General features: G+C 45.7%; 1 protein-coding gene across 3 annotated transcripts; it reads right to left on the bottom strand.

The window, feature by feature from the left end:
* Window positions 1-5821: 5821 nt before the first annotated feature.
* Window positions 5822-17427, bottom strand: ZBTB45 (zinc finger and BTB domain containing 45). Of its 3 annotated transcripts, none has more exons than XM_054995423.1 (3): window positions 16318-17427; window positions 11105-12707; window positions 5822-8525 (listed from the first exon to the last, which is right to left on the bottom strand). In XM_054995423.1, the coding sequence occupies exons 2-3, from the start codon at window positions 12621-12623 to the stop codon at window positions 7975-7977; spliced, it is 2070 nt and encodes a 689-aa protein (XP_054851398.1). In that variant the 5' UTR covers window positions 12624-12707; window positions 16318-17427; the 3' UTR covers window positions 5822-7974. The 3 variants fall into 3 exon arrangements, with proteins under 3 accessions (XP_054851398.1, XP_054851399.1, XP_054851400.1); XM_054995424.1 differs by having other exon boundaries at window positions 16495-16507; XM_054995425.1 differs by lacking the exon at window positions 16318-17427 and adding an exon at window positions 16210-16239.
* Window positions 17428-20564: the final 3137 nt, after the last annotated feature.

Below are 20564 nucleotides of genomic sequence, written 5' to 3'. Positions count from 1 at the left end.
GGGAAAGAATAAAAAAGAAAAATTTCCAAGTCCTCCCCTCCCTGTGAGTCTTATAAATGGAACAGTACTCTGAGCACTTGTATCTATCAAAGTAGGATTTGGAGCACAGCCAGCACCTTGACTTTGTGATCACTAGTAAGAGCTTCTTCCGTCACCCACTCACCATTTTGCTTACAGAAGCCCTGTTCTTGAAACTGAACACTGTTCATCTCAATCAGAGAACCTGCATACCTCGATTGAGGCAGACTGGTTTGCAGGTTGGCACTGGGTGATGGCATCATCACCCAGCATCCATTTTGAAATTAAAAACCATTCAAAGTCATGAAACTTGCACACCTTAATCAAGAAAAGACTTTGGTTTGCAGGCTGATCCACTGTCAGTCATCCATGTTAAAGGAAAGCGGTTCTTTTTCTCAGGTATGTTTGTTGTAAGTTTGGAGCCCCAGGCTGTGGGGGAAGGCATCTATCCAAAGGTGTTGGGGTTGCATTTGCCTTGGAACATATTCTGTGGATCTTGTATTGGACCTCTACAGGACACCGTAGACATCTTGTCACCTAACAGTTCCATCCTTTGAGACAACATTCCAGACTTTAGGGACAGCAGGAAAGCCATTCTTTCCCAGTTGTCTTCATCGTCTTTGGAGAAGGCGGCGCTGGCATTTGGCACTATGACCTACAAGGGTATTAGAAGCACTCGGCAATGGTATGTGTGGGGTGGGGAAGTCTATATAGTACATCCAAGTGTATTATGATTTAATACATTACATACTGTTACTTAGTTTAAACAGAGTTTTGGGGAATGCCATAGTAGTTGTTTAAAATACAGGCTAAACAATAAATAGGTTTAAATAACAAGAGGCTCAAGATCCAGTTTGCATATCCATCTTGGCTTTCTCAAAGTGAATGATGATGCTCCAGCATAACTGGAAAACCTCTCCCGCTTTCATGAAGATGGCTTCCTGTGGGTAGGGTAGCCACCCTTTGGCCCCAAGACTCTCATTCTTAAGGCAGCAGGTTAAAATCCAAGAGAAGTCTGGTTAGCCCACATACTGGATGACTTACTTAAATAATAATAACAATAACAACAGTGTGCTTATATATCGCCCTTCTGGACAGATTAGTGCTCGCTCAGTGAGGTGAACATGGTGTTATTATCCCCACAATACAGCTGGGAAGTTGGGGCTGAGAGGAGTGGCTTACCCAAGATCACCTACTGAGCTCATGGCAGTAGTGAGATTCACACCAACACAGCGCTAATTCCCAACCCAAGCACTTAAATCACTATACTACACACTCTCTGAAGACTTCAGCATGTGCCTGTCTGTAGTAACTCCTGCAGAAAGACTGGAAAAGGGAGGCAGTAACCTGGCTCTAAATCTCAACCATATATTACATCTGGTGCATAGTTCATTTTTGACTTATCTCCTCCCGAAAGCCACACATTCACCTGTACCAGGTAGGATCCAGCCAGCTTTTTTGCTCAATTTCACACAATTGACCTCCTTACCATGTCATCCCACACGGTTTGTGCCCATGCGTGTCCCACGATCTGTAGAATACCCTTTTGGGGCGGCCAAAGGAAACTCCATCTCTCTTTTTCATCAGGAGAAAAGATGGGTCAGATCCTACCCACCATCAGATACAATTCCTAGGAATTTATGAAGGTATAACCATTAGTGCAGCTCTTCAATGTGCCATTACTGGGCCTCGCCCCATAATGTCCCCAGGCTCCACCCTGTGTCTTGAGTCTTGGGGTGCTGTGGGCCTGGTGACTGCCTGTGAACTGATACGTGTCTAATTCAAAAGTTTGCTTTTGGACTGTGGAATCGAACTAGCAGAGGGCACTTACTGTTGTTGTAAAGAATGAAATGAGGAATCAGATTAAAACCCAGAATGAATAACGTGGCAGATAAACAGCAAACAAAAAGCAAAACCCACAAGCTGAAGGAATTTAAACAAATAAAAGGAGAAAAGTTAAGCCAGTCTGTGAGAAACATCTTAACTATTGGCTACAAACGCTGAAGCTTCTCCGGAAGGGTGTAAGGAGACCCGGGTCTCGGGCTGTCTCCAGAAGACCCAGGGGTAGTCAGCTTGCTGAAGCTTTTGATCTGGGCAGCACCTGGAAGAGACATGTGTGGAACCCCTCTGTACGCTGCGGTATTCAAGGTTGTTGTAAGAAATGGTCTATGGAGTTTGGCTATGGAGGAAATGGCCCTCCACATCCCTGACTGGATCCTCAAGCAATCCATTGTGAAGAAAAATCTTTCAGGCTGTGAAATACAACTGGTGGACTCACACAGCTGAAAGCAATACCTTGTGTTGAGCTTTGCTGGGTTGCTCCAACTCCAGGTCATGCCAGTTATAATTTACTTGTGCTTCCTGGATGCTGTGTGGAATTTTATTTATTTGCTTTATTTAGCTTAGGCACAACCAATCCTTTTAAGCAAGGATAGACTGAACTCTTTTATAGAAACCTGTAATTCTTGCAACTGTCAGGTTGGATCCCAGCCAACTTTTCTGCTGGTGGAAAAAGAAGTTCCATTTGACCACCAAAAAGCTATGCTGGGGGTCTTGGGACCTGCATGAACAGAAGCCCCCTGTGATGGGGGCTGTAATATGGAGGAGAATTGGAAGGAAATAAGCAAAAAGACGGGCTGCAACCAATCTATTGGTTTTGTGAGTTCCTTTCAAACCCACCAGGGGGAAACATGAGATTAGAAGTATACAACAGCCACAGAGCTAGGCATAACCATAATTAGGAGTGGCATTCAGGATTGGAACCCCTAGCGAGGCTTGCAACTTCCAACTGACTAAAAATGGCCCACCTGCTCTCACCAGGAAATGAGAGATTGACATAGACACCCCTGTGATATTGCAAGGGTCTAGGACAATCTCCCGTTTTCTGATAGGAGGCACATCTGGGAAAGCAACAAAACCTGCTCCTCTAGAACTTTTACAGAAGAGAGCGGAGGGCAATTATTTTGTGTTCCTTTAATGTCTTTTGACTGGGACTGTGCTACTTCTAGATTGCCCCTGAAAAACCTCCCAATTCCTGGTCTAAAAGACATTGGAAGGAGCGCGGTAAGGTAATTACTCTCTTTTCGTTTCCCTTAGCCAGACTGCGAACAGGGAGGACGCAGTGATGGTGTACTTGGGGACAGCCGCTGGAGGGCATCTTGCCTGGGTCCCCCAAAAGTTGCAGCCGGCCCCAAATGCAGCCATAACATTCTTAATAGTTAAGAGATTGAGCTGCAGACCAGGAAGTAATCCTCTTCTCTCTCCGAGCCCCCGCCCCAGTCACCATTTGCTGGCATAAAGATGTCTGACAATGGCTTGGTTCAGCATAACATGAACCAGTAGATTAATTAATTAGTGGTGAAGAGTGCTGGACGAAAATGTGGGAGAGTCAGGTTCAAATACCCACTCCACCATGAAACTTGTCGGTGACGTTGGGCCAGCCACTCTCTGTCAGCCAAACCTACTTCACGGGGTTGTGAGGATGTTAATATGGAGGTACACTGCCCTGACCTCTTTGGAAGAAGTGTGGGATAACAATACACCAAATACATTAAATTGGCTTGGACATTCTGCTATGCTGGGATCTGAAACCATCGTTTGAAGATGGATTATTAACTGGCAAGTTTTGTTTTACTTTGTTCATTTATACCCCGCCTTTCTTCCCAATGAAGACCCAAACTAGCTTACACAGTTCTCCTTCATTTTATCCTCACAAGAACCCTATATAGTAGGTTAGGTTGATGGTCTGTAAATAATCATCCAGCAAGGTCATCCAGCAAGCTTCCATGACAGAGAGGGAGATTACAACCCAAGTATCTCAGACTCTAGTCTGATGTTCGAACCACTATGCCACACTGGCTTGCATGTGATGTAAGAACAATGACTTCTTCCCTGGTGCCACCTTCACTCACTCAGGTGGCGCAAATGTTATAAAACCAACATTTGCTAAGCATCTGAGAGGTCCTCTGAAAACCAAACCCTGGTTTCACAATCTAACCATAGTTGAAGTAAGCCATGCTTTGGCATTATACCTGAATCAAATCAATGTATCAGAAGATCTTTTGGCTCCTGAGTTCTTCAAACGATTATTGCAATACCAGTTAAATCCTGATAGACAAGGCGAGGTCTCCATTTCACCACCCCATCAAATTGTACCCCCCGCCTCCTCTCTCCATGGTGCTTTTTTGTCTTCATGATGGACCAAAAAGACTGCCCGAGTTCTTGACCACCATTGAACCATTCTTGGAGCAGACATGGGTCTTGTCACTCCTCTAGTAACACCCCCAAGCTCCTCTCTCAACTAACTCAGTAGAAACATCTGCCCAAAGGACCTGTGGGATCACTGAATATAACAAGCTCTAATTGTAGCAAGTTGCTCAGAGACTGATTAAAAAGGTGTCTCTAGATGTTTTCTCAGCCTGGATTGTAAATAAGCTCTGAGGAGGGCTTTCAAACTCCCCTGCCCTCCTTCCTCTGGAGACCACCTGTTAATTAACCCAAGCTGGGCACTATTAAAAGTTTCCACTTTTTAACAACAGTTCTACTTCGGCAGAAGTGTCCTCTGGGATTGGGGAAGCAGCCGGCATGTCTAGAGTTTAGTTTGCTGCCAACCCATCTCCTCCTCCTTTCGTTCTGTGCCAGCCTGGGAGCAAAGGTTGTGCTGCTGCCAAGGTGAGGAGTGAATAAAGACATGGCGGGCCTGCTCCTAGCAGAGGCAGGGCTAATGTAACTGATTTTCTCAATGCGAGAAATAAGCTTTAGAACCAGAGATCTAAAACGTCAAGTGAGCAATCAACAAATGCCCTTGAGACTTACAGCTAGCAATTACTAGTCTTAATACATGCAAACAATTTTTTTCATGTTATTTCAAATTACAAGGCAAGTGAGCATTAAGCTCCCCCAAGGCAATCTTGGCTCAGCCATTACAAGTGAAACTTGCAGTCAACGTATAGGATAAAGTTACAAGTGTAGCCCTTGAAACTGGAGCCAGTCATTTTCCTGGGAGTAAATCCCACTGAATAATAAGGAACTTACTTCTGGGTAGGCCTGTCTAGGCTTGCTCACCGTTATCTGATGAAAGGACTAAAGATCTAGCTTACTTTCTGTACCTTTTAAGCAACCAGTTAAATCAGTGCAATGTAGTGATTGGAGTGTTGACCTAAGATTCAAATTTCTGCTCTATGAAAGCGTGCCGGGTGAATGTCACACACTCGCTTAGCCTTACCTAAAATGGAGAACAGAACACTGTAAGACTCTTTGAGTCCCCAGTGGGGAGACAGGCGGGCTGTAAATGAGGAAAAGAAAAAAAGAAGAAATCACCCCAATGGATTTCACCAGTATGGGGTTGCAATGACACGAAAAGTCAAGCCAATGTAGTGTAGTGAATTTCCCAATTTTCATTTTTTAAAAAGCCTCTTTCTTTGAGTAAGGGCAAAAGGCATCTCTTTACAACAAAAAGGGCAGAGGGTCACTTTTTCAAAAGAAAGCTGGGGATTCAGAGGAACAAGTACACTGGCACAATAGATGATTATTATAATATAGTGATCTAGCAGTTATTGATTTTTTAGAAGAGCTTCAGGGAAAAAATAGCAGCTATGGGAGGGGAAGTAAGGCAAGGAAAGTACATGGAAAACTGTGGATGCTCTATCATCACAGCAAATGCAGAGGCATTTGCAACGAGAGCTACCAAGAAAACCAGCCCTAGACTGACTTCTAACCCATTTCCCACTCTGGGCTGATACCTGCCGCAGGTCAGTGATCATTCAGCAAAGTGCCTGGATACAAATATCCTCTGGCCAGTAGAGAAGGTACAAAGTACGTTTGTCATTTTATTTTTTTCTCATAAATGATTCCAAAGACTAAAGAAAGTTACGCATGCTTCACTGAGCTAGAACATTCATCAGGTGCAAGAACCCTTTTGTTGCCACAAGGACTATTTACTGGATAAACGTTGGCCCATGACGAGCAAAATGAGATCCAGAACCATGTCCCCAGCTACAACGCGCTTCTCACGCTACTGGATTCAGATGGCTCACTTTTCTGTCCAGATCACAGTGTTGGTCCCCAAGTAGGAAACATACAGGTGACAGAATCCCAAGGGGTAGCAAGGACTGGACCACTTCAGCCTACAGGTGGTGAATATTTTTTCTGAATATTCCTCCACATTAAAATTTCCCCACTATGTTAAAAAAAAAGTCCTGCCATACCAGGGAGAAAAGTTCCAGTTCAGATTTTCTGAGATAATATGCTGAGAGCTCCACAAACACAGCGCCCAGTGTTTTGTTATTTTTAACTCAATTATCAGGCACTCAGGAACCTGATTCCAATTGGCACCACTGCATGAGAGATGGAGGGAATTAAGCCAACTACCATGCCATTGTCCTGAGCAGACATAGCTTCAGGTAGCTGCTATTTGAGCCAGAATAGTGCAGCTGTTGGGAGTGTTGGACTAGGATCTAGGAGCTCCAGCACTGAATCCCCACCTGCCATGGAAGCTTGCTGGATGATTTTGGGCCACTCACACACTCTCAGCCTAACCTACCTCACAAGGTTATTGTGTGGATAAAACAGATAGACAGAATGTTGTAAGCTACTCTGGGTCCCGCACTGGGGCGAAAAGCCAGCATAAATATCTCAATTATATTTGCTCTGTTGGGAAGTTACTAAAACAGAGACCTATATCTTTGCCCCAGTGGAGCAAATAGCGGATCCTTGGGGTCATTTCAGGTCCAGAACCCCCTTCTCCTGGTCCTTATTGGAACTGGGCACCAAGGTACCTAAGAATAGAGTTTTTTTAAAAAAAAATTCTGAGAATTCTGTTCACTTTCTTGCAGGGAGCTTTTTATGAAAAGATGCGTTCAAGCTTGGCTACTATATCTCAATGGTAGAGCATCTTTGCACGCAGAAGGTCCCAAGCTGAATCCCTGGCACATCTCCAGCGAAAAGAATCAGGTAGCAGGTGATAGAAATTACTCTAGATGGAAAGTTGGTAACAGTCAGGGTAGACTAGTCAGACCTTGACAGACTAAGGGTCTGACTCAACAGAAGGCAACTTCATGTGTTCATGTGATCCTCCACCCTCCACCAGCAATCTGAAGTCTACCACTTTTGAAAGTCGAACATTTCTGTCTCCAGCACGTTGACTCACTATATTATTTCGGTCAAGGAATGAGGCTTTGAAACTGTGGCTGATTAGCAAGAATCTCTGTGAAACATCTTAGTTCTATGGTTTAGCACTCTACATACGCACCGATTTATTTCTTACTTGAAAAAAGACAGGGAGAGAGGAAAGGCTCAACTAAAATTTAAATGTGTGTATATATCTCTGGAAATCAACCATTTTGACAATGAGGGCCAGGAACTGCTTTAAGACTGTTAGCATGCCATTCCTATGATTGGAGTCTTTTTTTTAATCTTGTTTTAGATGTTTCTGTTCCTAAATGCCAAAGATAGGTAAGTGGTGGCTTTATGTTGGCAGCTCTAGCATTCCTAGATCTATTGTGAATGTGGTCCCATTCGTGCCCTTGGCCACATCTCTTAACAGCGAGCATCCAAAAGCCAGTGCGCTGTTGTGGATGGAGAGTCATATGGAGAGACTTGCACTGAAAATCCCCACTCAACCATGAAGAGTGGACTTTGGCAAGTCATGATCATTCTGTCTTTTACCTACCCCACAAGGGTGTTGTGAGGATAAAACGAGATAACCCCACATGCCTGCCTCCATTAAAGTGGGATAGAAACCTCACTAAAAATGAGACACACTCCCTCCAGCCTCCCAGACCCCAAAACATCTGCCCTGCAATAGGAGAAGCCTTGGACCTGTATTGGACAGTTTTGCAGCTTGTAGGATGCTGGGTACCCTTCCCAATTCAGTGGCTCGAGGCAGGCCTTGATGCCACCTGTCTGAGCAGTGAGGACTGGGCAAGGTCCCTTTATAAAGTGGCAAAAGAGAACTTCCTAGGCCGTGTGAGTCTGCATGGATGCATCTGAGGCTGGATCCCCTTTCCAAGCTGCAACAGGCCCTTCCCCAGTCGCCTCCCCCTTCCAGGCCACCAGGCTGCCTTCCCCAGAGGCCGGATCTCCTGCTTTCCATGCTGTAATAGCACTCTCTGCAGATGGTTCTCCTGTCTTCCATGTAGCAGTGGCAGCAATGGTCCCCTCGCCAGCAGCAACCGTGAGGCTTGGTTTGTCTTTCCAGTCAGCAGTGGATGCAGTGGCAACAATGGCCCCTGGAGCATCAGGCTGCCCACCTTTCCAGGCGGTGTGGGTGGTCATGTGGCGCTCCAGCAGGGTGCGATGAGAGAAGTACTTGTTGCAAATGCAGCACTGGAAGCGTTCGGGGCGGTGGGTGCGCATGTGGACGTTGAGAGAACTCTTCTGGGTGAAGCGCTTGCAGCAGATGGAGCACTGGAAGGCACGCACCCCCGTGTGGGTCACCATGTGCTTGAGCAGGTAGTCTCGCAGTGAGAAAGAGCGCCAGCAGATGCTGCACTGATGGGGCTTCTCACCTGCCAGAGGAAGGAAGACAGAAAGGTCAGCACGAAGCATGGAATGCCAAAAATCTTGAGAAGAATATGCCCCAGAAACCTTGCGTCTTTGAGAACATAAAAAGGTGACCATACTGGATATTGACAGATAAAATTCCCGAAGGATCATGAGCTGAAACCCAATGGGCTTGTAAACAACACAAGATATTGTAGACACTGGGTTGGCTCCAGCCAGCTTTTCTGCCCAACTGCCCTCCATTCTACGCCCTCCCCATCCCACACGGGTTTGTCCATTCATGTCCCGTAATTCCCACCACAACTTTTTGGATGGTCAAAGGGGACCCTTCCTTTTCCTCCAGTGGAAAAAGTGGTTTGTTTTAATCCCTGGTTTCATATTCCTTTACTAAATCCATACTATATTCTTCATACTGCAAAACTGTGACTTAATTCAATGCTGTTTAATTTTTCCGAATGTAGGTCCACTGAAATTAGCTACAGTGTGTCAAACCAGTATCGGGCCATTTTTGAAGTTGTTTAGCCAGAGAACAGGTAATAAAGTTGGCATTTGTTGAAGCAGATAAAGATTTGCGTGACCATCTCAGAGCCAAATCTTGGTTTTGCAAACTGACCAAAGTTAAAAATAAACCGCTGGGGTGGATTAAGCCAGCTTTGCCCAATACTGCTCTTTGCTACAGCCCCTGTCCCACATGGCTTTTGTCCATACTGGTCACATGTTCCCCAGTGCAGCTTTTTGGGTGGTCAGAGGTGCCCCTCCTCCACTTTTGACCAGCAGAAAAACCAGCTGGATTGAACCTGTTTTTGCAAAAGTGTCTCAACAAAGACAATGTTTGACATTAAAAGCCTATGACCTCGGCTTCAGTTTGATTTAATGAATCCAGTTATTTCCAGTTATATCGTTTGTCAAGAGGCATACAAAAATACTGGAAGTTTTGCAAATTTCACCAGATCTTGAAGTCAGTGTCAACCATTTTTGTTGTTGTTGTTGTTAAAAATAATTGTCACAAAATACAACTTTGTATTAGGACAAAACACAACAGTACAAAACCACGAGCGAGGTTTTGAGTTCCAAGGCTTTTCATTAAGCTGGATGTTCAGCACAAAAAACCAAAGAGGGGTACGGAAGGAAGAGAAAAAAGAGCTTCAGCACACAGTGGAGCCCTCCTTTGAAGCTTGTTAGGTTTTAAAATAGAACACAAGGGGTTAGAGCCAAGCAGCTTTTATACTTAATTTCGTGCAATCCATGCCCTGCATTCTATGGTCCCCATCCCACAGCTTCCTTTCAGCACTTTGATTGTGGTCTTTCAAAGCATAGTGTAGTGGTTGGAGGGTCAAACAAGGATCTGGGCAGCCCAGGTTCAAATCTTCACTCTGCCACTGAAGCTCCCTTGGGCCAGTGACCCACTCTCAGCCTAACCTACCTCCCAGGGTGATTGTGAGGGATAAAATGAAGAAGGGGGGAATCTTGTTAGCCCCTTTGGGATACAAATGAAGCAAATAAAGTTAAAATAACCAAGATCGTATTTTTAAAAAAATCACAGTAAATGGGGGGGGGGGGCACAGGAAGTAGAAATTAAGGGACACATTTGTGTGGATGCTCCAAAAGACCACACTCCAATTTAGACACAAAAATAGAGTAAACCCCCCTGTGTGGAAGCAGCCTGACAGAGCATGTTTTATATATTTGTTAACATTTTTTTCACTATATATATAACTTGAAAGGTGATTATTCTTTTGTGTTTTGTGCAATATATAATACCATGAGAATCATCTGGTTTTGGATCTTCCTTTCTCTAAGATGAAGTCTTCTGCGGCCACATATAGACATACAGGCCTTCCTCCTGCCCTGGATCTGCAGTCAGACCTTTGCCAAACAAACTGTTCTTCCAGGAGAAGGTGGCTGGGCAGAATGCGGATTGGCTGTATCTTGTTTGTGAAGCCATTCCTCCTCCTCCCACCCTCTTCTTGCTCAGGTTTAAAAAAACAAAAAGCCAAAGTCTAAAAATATCAAAGAAACTGGCTCTTTTAAAAAGGGCTGAATAAATGGTTAAACAGGCAGGGAACCTGAACAAAATGTTTTAAAACATTCAAAAGCCTGTCTGAAGCATGAGGGTGGGGGCAAAAATCTACACTGAATCTGGAGCGAGTTCAGATATCAAGAACAAAGGTATGACAAGCACACCCTTCGACAACAAGATAGGCACCTATCCTGGAAGAAAATATGCCTTTAAGCTACTAAAATAAACCAATCAAGTTTATCTGTACCATCTGAAAATCTCAATCTGTGCCTGCCTACCTCTAGGGATGACTAGAGACTCCAGACTGTGAGAATGTACCCCTAGCCTTTTCTGACTTTCCAGCCCATCAAACACACAAGAAATCAACCCTAACACACTTTCCTTTTCCCAATCATACCTCTCGCACCCAATTCTTGTTTACCTAGCACATCAAGCATTTGACAAAATCCATCTCATTCAAACTCACGATGCTGTTCTGAAGAATCTATTTACTGCCATTCCCGGAGGCCTTGCCCCCTCCTACAATCCCCTCCCCCAAATGGAATCTTGCCCAGCAGCAGTTACCAGAGTGGATGAACATATGCTTGGTGTAGTTTTTGCGGGAACTGAAGGTTTTCTGGCAATGGCTACACTGGTAGGAGGGTTCGGAGCAGCGCGAGGGACCAGGCTGTTGGCTCTGCTGTTCTCCGCCGTGCAGGGTGCCTGGTACCATGGTGCTGGGGCTGAGCTGCACCATGTTGCTGGCTCCTGCATCCTGCTGCTGCTGTATGCTGTAAAAGCTCTGGGCCACGCCACTAGGCTGGGGCAGGTGGAACTGGAAGATGCTTGTGGTGCTGGTAGCTGTGTTGGCACCACTGACCTCAGCCTTCAGCTCCCGTTGGATGCCCAGGGAGGAGACAAAGGTCAACCCTCCTCCACCGCCGCTACTACTGCTGCGAGGTGGGAATGCTGAGGAGGGGCCGCCCAAGTCTGACTTGAACTCCCCCGCCAAGTTTCTCAAGTTGGAGGCTTCCAAGCTGCAGTCCGAGTGGAACTTCTCCCTGTCCCGTGTGGCTGATGGGTTGGCCTCTTCGCCGCTTTCCTCCCCCTGCCAGGTTGGGATGAAGGACTCTGAAAACACATCTTGGTTCCCAAAGAAATCTTGGCCCTCGGAGGTGGCATAGTCCAAGTGGATGCTCTCCTTCCTGCTGGCCCCATTGGTGCTCCCAGAATCCTTAGCCTCTGCCTCGTCACTGTAGCCGGTGGGGAAGCTTCCGCTCCCACCACACTCAGCGAAGCAGCTCACTTTGGCATCACGTTCCTCCACCACCCCTTCCCTGCCTTCCCCGCTGCCCTCCTCCTCATCCTTGATGATGACAGGCATTGCGTCAGAGAGCTGAAGCCTCACTGGCTGGCGCTGCTTGCGGCTGTGGCAGCTGGTTGTTGCCTCAGTGGAGTGCAGATAGGGAGCACCTGTTTCCCCATCGCTCAGGCCTCCCTCGCAGGTAGCTACCCTAGCCTCCCTATGCTGGGAGGAGAGAAGGTCACGCAGCTTATAGCGCACCTCAGACGCGCAGAGCAGCTTGGGAGGTTCGAGGTGGGGGGCCTCAAGGTCCCCAGGCCTGGCAACGCCACCAATAGCCTCCTTGGGGGCTTGCTCTTGGGGCTTGGCAGGCAGAACTCTAGGAAGGGAGAGGGGCACTGATGGAGGAGCAGCCGGAGGCTTCGGGCTGCGGCTCTGGGAAATGATCTGGGTGCATTCGTCAATAACGGTCTTGATCTGTAGTATAGAGGCAGCCGTGAGGATCTGCAGAGCTTCAGACTGGGCTACAACCAGAGACCCACTGTACATGAACTCCACTAGTTGCCGCACCACCTGGCTGGGCACCACAGGGGGCACCTCAATCTCAGAGTAGCCCAGGAGCAACTTATCATGGAAAAAGGGGCTGCCGGCAGCCAACACGCACCGGTGGGCACGCAACGTGGCCTCCTGGATATGCACCGTCACATCACAGAAGTGTCCGCCCAGACGCTGCCCATTCAGGGTTTCCAGAAGAGACTTGCTGAAGTTCTGAAGATGGATGTAATGGACAGCTTCAGCCATGATGTCCAGTCTACCAACCTAGGGTAGCCAGGGCTCCAGAGTCTTCTACAAGAAACAGTGCATTATAACAGTCTTCAACAAACCCTGAAACAAAGCAATGGGAGGGAGGAATGAGCAAAGTCACAATGAGCAAAGTCACAATACAGGACAGCAGAAGCACAAGTTTGACACACAGCCTTTTAAAACCTAGCGTCCATTTTGTAAAAAAAATAAAAAGCCCCCCAGTGATGATGAGGAAGCCATGACTGCTGTGAGGAAAAGGTTGGGGAAAACAGCTGCCATGTGGGCTTTAAAATCCTAATTTTCCCACCCACAAAGCAGCCATACAAGTATTGTCGAAGGCTTTCACGGCCGGAGAACGATGTTTTTTGTGGGTTTTCCGGGCTGTATTGCCGTGAATCCTTAACAGTTTCTGGAAGGCTATTCCATAGAACAGCGGCAAGTACTAAAAATGCTAGCATATAGCAGTGGCCAAACTGATACTTGTGTAAGAGGGAATAACCAATAGGTGTGTGGGTTGATACCAGTCTGATCCTTGCTGCGCTGGTTTTCTGCTTGCAGGGAATTCCTAACAAAGCAGAAACATTCCAAAAGATTACCCATTTGTAGTTTGATGTCCAGTCTACTTCTGCAGAAGTTTACTGCTTCAGTTCCACCTCACGGCAATACAGCCCGGAAAACCCACAAAAACCATCAGCCATACAAGCTTTACTGTGATCTTTCCCAAACCTTCAGAGCAAAGAAGGATTAAGAAAGATTGGAGAAAACCAGGGAAACCCTGGAAGTGAACAAATGCACCACAATGTTGCAGCGAAGCAGTAAAAAAAATCACTTCCTGAAAGCATTGTATTTAGCACAGATAACCCTTGCAGAAGTGGCTTAAGTGTCAAGCAGGGCTTTTTGTCAGCGGGAACGCGGGGGAACGGAGTTCCGGAACCTCTTGAAAATGGTCACATGGCTGGTGGCCCCACCCCCTGATCTCCAGATAGAGGGGAGTTTCGATTGCCTTCCGCGCCGCTGAGTGGCGCAGAGGGCAATCTAAACTCCCCTCTGTCTGGAGATCAGGGGGCGGGGCCACCAGCCATGTGACCATTTTCTCCGAGGGCAACCCACTGAGTTCCACCACCTCTTTTCCCAGAAAAAAAGCTCTGGTGTCAAGTATCCCATTATCAACAAATCACAAAGAGGCAGAAATGACAAGGAAGAGAAGAGCCCCGGGGGACAACATGATTTGAAAAGCTGTCCCCGTTATGCCCAGGAAGTGCTTATCTTTGGAAGAAGCAGCTGGGCCCTGTCATCCTATTTTAACTTCGGTTCATTTCTCACTGCAGTAATTTGTCTGGGAACCAATGTCGGACTGAACCCTAGAATTCTGGTATGCCCCACTGCTCTACCATCAGCAGTTGAGGCCTGATGTGCACATGCAAGAAAATGAGGTGGAACTGAAGCAGTAAACTTCTGCAGAAGTAGACTGGACATCAAACTACAAATGGGTAATCTTTTGGAATGTTTCTGCTTTGTTAGGAATTCCCTGCAAGCAGAAAACCAGCACAGCAAGGATCAGACTGGTATCAACCCACACACCTATTGGTTATTCCCTCTTACACAAGTATCAGTTTGGCCACTGCTATTTTTTAGTACTTTTATTAGTACTAATAGTACTAGTATTTTTTGTACTTGCCGCTGTTCTATGGAATAGCCTTCCAGAAACTGTTAAGGATTCACGTTACCAAGATGCCATTTGTGGCTAACCTACGATATACTGTTTATATTATAAACAGCTTTTTACATAACTTTTAGAAATATTAAAGGACAACTTACTTGTGTCTTTGACTCTTGAAAGCTCGTACCTTGGAAATCCAGTTGGTCTTTAAGGTGATACTGGATCTAAATCTTGCTCTTGTGTCCTTTAATCTTTCTAAAAGTTATGTAAAATGCTGTTAATTCTACAATATGAACAATATATTGTAGATTAGCCAGCTCCTGCAACATTTGACCTGCTGAAATTCTTACTTATCTGAGCAAACGAGCTAGATCAACAGTTGCCCGTACTTGTGCATTCTTTGTTGGGGTTTCCATCTAGTGGAATGGCCAGGCTGAGGAAATCAGGAAGGCTCCCATACTTCTGTGTAATCTAAATATTATACTGCTGTTAGTGTGTTGTTCTCTAATTTTGTATAAAGAAAGTTGTACAGCTATATTGGTCTACTCAGAATCCAAATCAAGAACATAAGTCTGTGTAATACCTTTTATTAGGACAAACTGACACAAAACATTGTCCAAGCTTTCAATACCACCAGGACTCTTCAACAGGCTTAGTTAGAAGTTATAAGACAGAAAGTTGAAAGATAGGAGCAGCTCATTTTTCAGATCAGCACTATGAGCCATGGTGTAATATTTGATCATGTCAGCTTCTTTAGTGAGGTCGTATGCATTATACTATTTTACTGATTTGTTTTAAATTGTGTAATCTGCCTTAAGTCTCTGTAAGAAAGGCAACCTATAAATAAATAAAATTCTGAGAGTTATTCAAGAAATAACTCCCTAATTGGTAAATAGTTTGTTTGTTCTGTATGCCATTAAAGGTACTTGATTGATTGTTTAGATTTTTTTTTGGATTTTTTTGGGATAGTAGTTTGTTTGGATTTTTAATTATATATCATTGTATCATTGCCATCATGCTTTAGTGGTTAGTGTCGGAGTAGCATCTAGGAGATGCAGGTTCAAATGCCTACTCTGCCATGGAAACCTGCTGGGTGACCTTGGGCCAGTCGCACACACTTAGCCTAACCTACTTCAGAGGATAGTTAAGAGAATAAAATGGAGAAAACGATGTAAGCCACTTTGGGGGGAATGATGTAAGCCCATTGGAGGGAAAGGCATGGTGTAAATGAAGTAAATCAATAAATGAAAACTCTCCTTGAGACTAGTTCAAGAGAAAGGCAGATTAAAAACACTCTAAATAATATGTTGAATCAATGGGGGAAAGGGTAGAAGTTTCTTTCTTGTAGCGTTAGTTTTCTATTTGCAAGCTTTTTATGCAAAGGAGGGTTCAAGATGTAGCTAGTCTTGGCCAACTCCTAGACTGGTTATTCTAGCTTTCCTTTAATATGCATGATCAGCAGAAATGATCAGGTGATGTTATTTAACTCCATGCCATGAAAAGCTTCAACTGCCGATTTCTGCTTATGAAATCTCTATTAAAATGACAGGGCAGTTTTTTCTCCTGGGCAATTGGCAATCGTAAATCCACCCGCTGCAGCCCACAGTCCACTCTAAGGCCTTAGCATTCCACCACCTTATTCTCTTGCAGGAACAAACCAGGCCTAATTCTCTGAACAAGATATGCTGAGGTGCCATCTTGGCTGGAAGTCACACATCTGGTGCCTCAAATGTGACGCTGGGTTCCTGTGCAGGAAAATGTACTCTGCACATGGTCAGAGAAGCTCTCTTCCCTGTAATTGTTGCACGTTAATTAATCTAATTCCTGCCTGTCCAGCCACTCCAAGAGCCCAGGCACCCATGTCCTTTTCCTTCACCACCCCATTATTCCCAACGAACCCAGGAATCCGACCTTCCTCCCTACCCGCCAAGTCGGGACAACCGAACAGACCAGCCATTGAGCCTAGGGGGCGTGGCAGGAGCTGAATGGGCGTGGCTCACGCCCGGGGAGGGGAGGGGCCCTTCTCCCTACCTCCTCGGTCTCCCGTCAGGAGTCCTCTCCACCTCCTGCGTCCAAGTGACCTTCTTCCGTATGCGTTTCCTAACCTGCCCCCGGCTGCGGACGTCACTTCCTGTACAAACCTGTCCCAGGACCGTTCACTCGCCTCAGCCACAGAAAGGGCGATTCAGGCCGAAAGAACCAACTAACCGTCGTCCAGAAGAACGGAGGCGACGGGACCGATCCATAGAGGGAAACGTCAGCGATTGCTAGAGCGGCCTGTAAAAAACGACGCGAAGTCAAACGCGGTTGCTGGGGCAACCCACTCTGAGAGGCTGCAGGCGGGGAAGCGCGAAACCATAGAGACGTGAAGGCCAGAGTAACGCACGGTACCTGGTTTCCTGTTTGACCATAGAGTCTAATGACAGAGAGGGAGCTGTGTTAGGCGTTTGCCGTCGAAATCGCGCCAGGGTCTTTGAAACCCCTTCAGAGCGAATGCATTCACTGCAGTAAATGTGTTCGGGAGCGGAGCACGCCTCAACAGGTCTAGTCAGAACTGAATCCCATCTAGTTCATGGGGTTGCCAATCTCCAGATGGGGCCTGGAGATCTCCCGTGATTATAATGGATCTCCAGACAACAGGAATCAAGCCTCCTGGAGAAAATGGCTGCTCTGGAGGGTGGACCCTGCCGAGGTCCCTCCCCTCTTCAAACTCTACTCTCTCCAAGACGTCACCCTTAAATCTCCAGGAATTAACCAACCAGAGCTGGCAACCCTAGGATTTAGTCCCAGGTTAGCGTGCATAAGTTTCTAGCCCTTTCCTTGAAGGTGCTGCAAGATCTGGTGGTATTTAAAGCTGCAGTCCTATTCCACTCTTCCCCTCTAGCAAACCTCGCTGAATACAGTGAGGTTTATTTCTGAGTAAATAGCACTTGACGGCACATAACACACACACACAAATAGCACATAGAGTTGCACTGTATTTAAACTAGGATTTCTCTTTTGCATTGTTAGGGTTGCAATAAACTTACTTCTAAGTAAGTATGCTTAAGTATACTCTGTGTAAAGGATAAAAACACAGCAGTGCATGGAAGTGAAATAGTTCAGTTGGGTACTTTTGCTTTGGGTTGGGCAAAAATTTCATTAGAATCCCCTTTGTGTGTCCTTGAGATACAAAAGAATCCACACAAAATGTATTTCATGGTATACTTTCAGGATGACTTTGAGGAGTTATAGTGATAATGCAAGCCTGTGCAGAGTTATTCCAGACTGATTTTTGCCTTTATTAACAAAGAGAATTTTAACATGCAAGATTTCCAGAGTATAAGCTTTCAAGAGTTAAGATCACTCCTGGAAATATACTTGGTCTTTAAGGTGCTACTGGACTTGAATCTTGCTGTTCTGCTACAGACCAACATCTGAAATAATGTTAACATGGATGCTGCACCAGTTGGCCTTGCTAGTAAAGTGGCTGTTCAGTGTATATATTTATTTACAGCCCCCCTTTCTTGTTACAACTCCAGGTGAATTACAAAACAATGCAGTGGAAATCACAAAATCAGAGTTGGAAAGGGCCGCACAGACCTTCTAGTCCAGCCCCCTGCCCAATGCAGGATGACCCTAAAGCATCCCTGACAAATATTCATTTAGCCTCTTCTTGAAAACTGCCAGTGAAGGGAACTTGCCGCTTCCCTAGGCAGCTGGAGAAAATGCCTTTATAGTAATGTATAGGATATACCATAAACAATACAAAGGCTTAAATAAAATAGAAAGGAATACTGTAAAACATGTACAATAAACAGTGAAATAAACTATAACTCTCTTCCCTTTATAAAAGCACCCTCCTGAATAATTCCATGTTACACATTCTGTTCAAACAGCCTGCTACCCAGGCCTTGGGTTAGATGTCCCTTGTCCTTGCCCTGGGACTCTGCTTAACAGAGTAAGCTGATGTGTCTGTATGTGTGAAAAGTTTAGATGCTGGACATTAGAGGAGATAACATGCTCAATACTCTTGATATGCACAGTTGCCATTTTTTAAAGAACAAGGCAACACACAGTTTTTCCACCTTTGGTATGTCAACCGAAATGAGTTCTCACATAATGAAGTCAGAAAATACATGTGTTGCCCCATTCAGACAAAATGGTGTCTTTATTCATTGAGAGACTTGCACGTAGCGCTTTCTCTTATGTGCAGTTGGATTCCAAAAATCATAATGGTGGAACAGGGCTACAGAGCAGACAACTGGCTGGGAGTTGGCTGTAGTACCACGGGGACACAGGATCTCCTCCTCTCTCTGTCTGGGATATGATGCTGTATGACAGATCTGCTGCCCTGTCGGAGTTCCTCTTTGCCTCCACCTGTGCTCTACCTGTGTATTTGTAAATACAGCAAATACTACAAACGTTTCTAGTGTTCTCTTCGCCAAAGGAAGCAGTCCAGGTTAATAATGCCCCTAAAACCACTAAAACTTTCTCAAGTCTCAGAAATCAGTATTAGCTTCCCCTTAGCTTAGACCTGTTTCCAGGCCTTCTGGAGCTAGTTCACAAATTCTTCCTTTGTTACCAAGGGTTGCCTGGTTAAGGTGCCAGGATTGTTTCCATCCCAGACACACAAGACCCTTTGTTTTGTACAGTATGCTTGACCTACATTCCTAAGGGAGAACTCTTGCTTTCTACATCAGTTCAGTGCTGCAGTATTTACCTGGGTTGGTTCCCTTTGGAAGCTGTGAATGTGAAAGTAGAAAACTTGGAGTGAATCAGAACTCCACAATCTACGGGCCAGCCTATACAATGTGTTTTTAACTAGCTAGGTCCTGTTTCCTCAATCTCTGAATACTCCACGCGCAGCTCCAAAATAGGACAAATAATTCCTCCCTCCCCAGCAGGGAGGACAGAGACTTTGGAAACCAGTGAAGCACAACGCTGTGCTATTACTTCTGGTTGTGTACCCAGAAGTGATGTTATGGCATCAGCAAAACTAGGAATTTCCCAAATCTCTATGATTTTTGCCTTAGAGAGTTGACAAACATTGTGTGACACAGTGACATTACTTTGTGGTACACAACCAGAAATAGTAGTTGTGCAATGCCATTTTGTTACCAGAACTGCTATTTTTATAGGGGAAATTGTTGCCAGTGACCGCCCCCCCCCCACTCCTGTTATGGAGTATGCTATGGACTATGTCAGCTTCCTGCTTTGCTGTTCCAAGAGTCTGCCAAGAACTCTGTTAGGGGCAGCATTGCCCATGCCTGCCTCCTGCCTCTCCAACACCTGTTTCTTGCCTCCTTGAACACAAGCCCCACCTGGGCCCAGAGCCATGCCACTAGCAGCACGGTGCCATCTGGGAGGACCCTCCACGAGCCTGGCCAGGCACCCCCTGGTCAGTTCCCGCGGGGAGCTCCTCTCAGGACAGTCACTGAGTCTGCCCCCGCCACTGGGCAGCCTGCTAGCCAGCCCACGAAGAGTGCCAGGAGAGAAGCCATGTTCTCAGGCAGCAGAGAGTCACCATGGACAGTTTGCTCTGAGGCTGCCATTTCAAGACCAGGCTCCTGTCACATTCACAGGGCCCAGCTTCGCCCTGCCTGCCATGAGGCACGCGCCATTCCTCTCCTGACCCCTGACTGTCACTCTGCGTATCTAGTGCAGGCATTGGATATCGCCCCGCTTCGCTGCTGTCTTTCTGCTTCTCGCCATGATCAGGTGAAGTATCGCCCCGCTTCTTCGATCTCAGGTGGGTTCCCTGCTAATGCAAACGGTTCTATTTTTCCAACCTGTATTTCTTAGCCCTTGTATGTCTCTTGTATGTTTGTGTTATTGTGGGCTTATGCAACATCCTAGTAAACACATTTTGTATTGATTAGTTGCCGCCTCTTTATTGCATGAGTAATCCGGAAGTTCGGACTCCATTATAAATTGGTAAAGATCCGCACTAACTTAAGACAAACTGCTTGCTAATTTCCCCTTCAAATAGCAGTTCTGGTACCACACATGACATCCAAACATGCTTCGACTGCCATCATTCCAGATTCAGAAGAGCAGAGATAAAATGATATACACTTGAGCACAATACAAATCCAGAGTAGCTTTCAGGGAAGTGTGTGTGTGTGTGTGGAGGGGACAGGTAATATAATTAGCATAGGGAGGAGGAAATGGTTAAACTTCTATCCCATTTGACCCATAACTATCGTCTGGAGTCCTGGTGGCAGCTTGCTATTTACATTAAAAAACTGGCCCTAAAGCAGCTTCCTGTAAATTCTGATCCAAGGTGTTTTCCTCTT

This window comes from Eublepharis macularius, chromosome 12, assembly GCF_028583425.1.
Source record: "Eublepharis macularius isolate TG4126 chromosome 12, MPM_Emac_v1.0, whole genome shotgun sequence".
In the NCBI taxonomy this organism is placed as follows: domain Eukaryota; kingdom Metazoa; phylum Chordata; class Lepidosauria; order Squamata; family Eublepharidae; genus Eublepharis; species Eublepharis macularius.
The sequence above is the reverse complement of the archived record's forward strand: the minus strand, read 5'-3'. Positions and strand labels throughout refer to the sequence as shown.

Coding starts and splice junctions, on each gene's coding strand:
- ZBTB45 (XM_054995423.1), bottom strand. CDS start 12,623: ATGGCTGAAGCTGTCCATTACATCCATCTTCAGAACTTCAGCAAGTCT. Junction 8,526..11,104: donor GCATATGTTCATCCACTCTG/GTAACTGCTGCT, acceptor TTCCTCTGGCAG/GTGAGAAGCCCCATCAGTGC.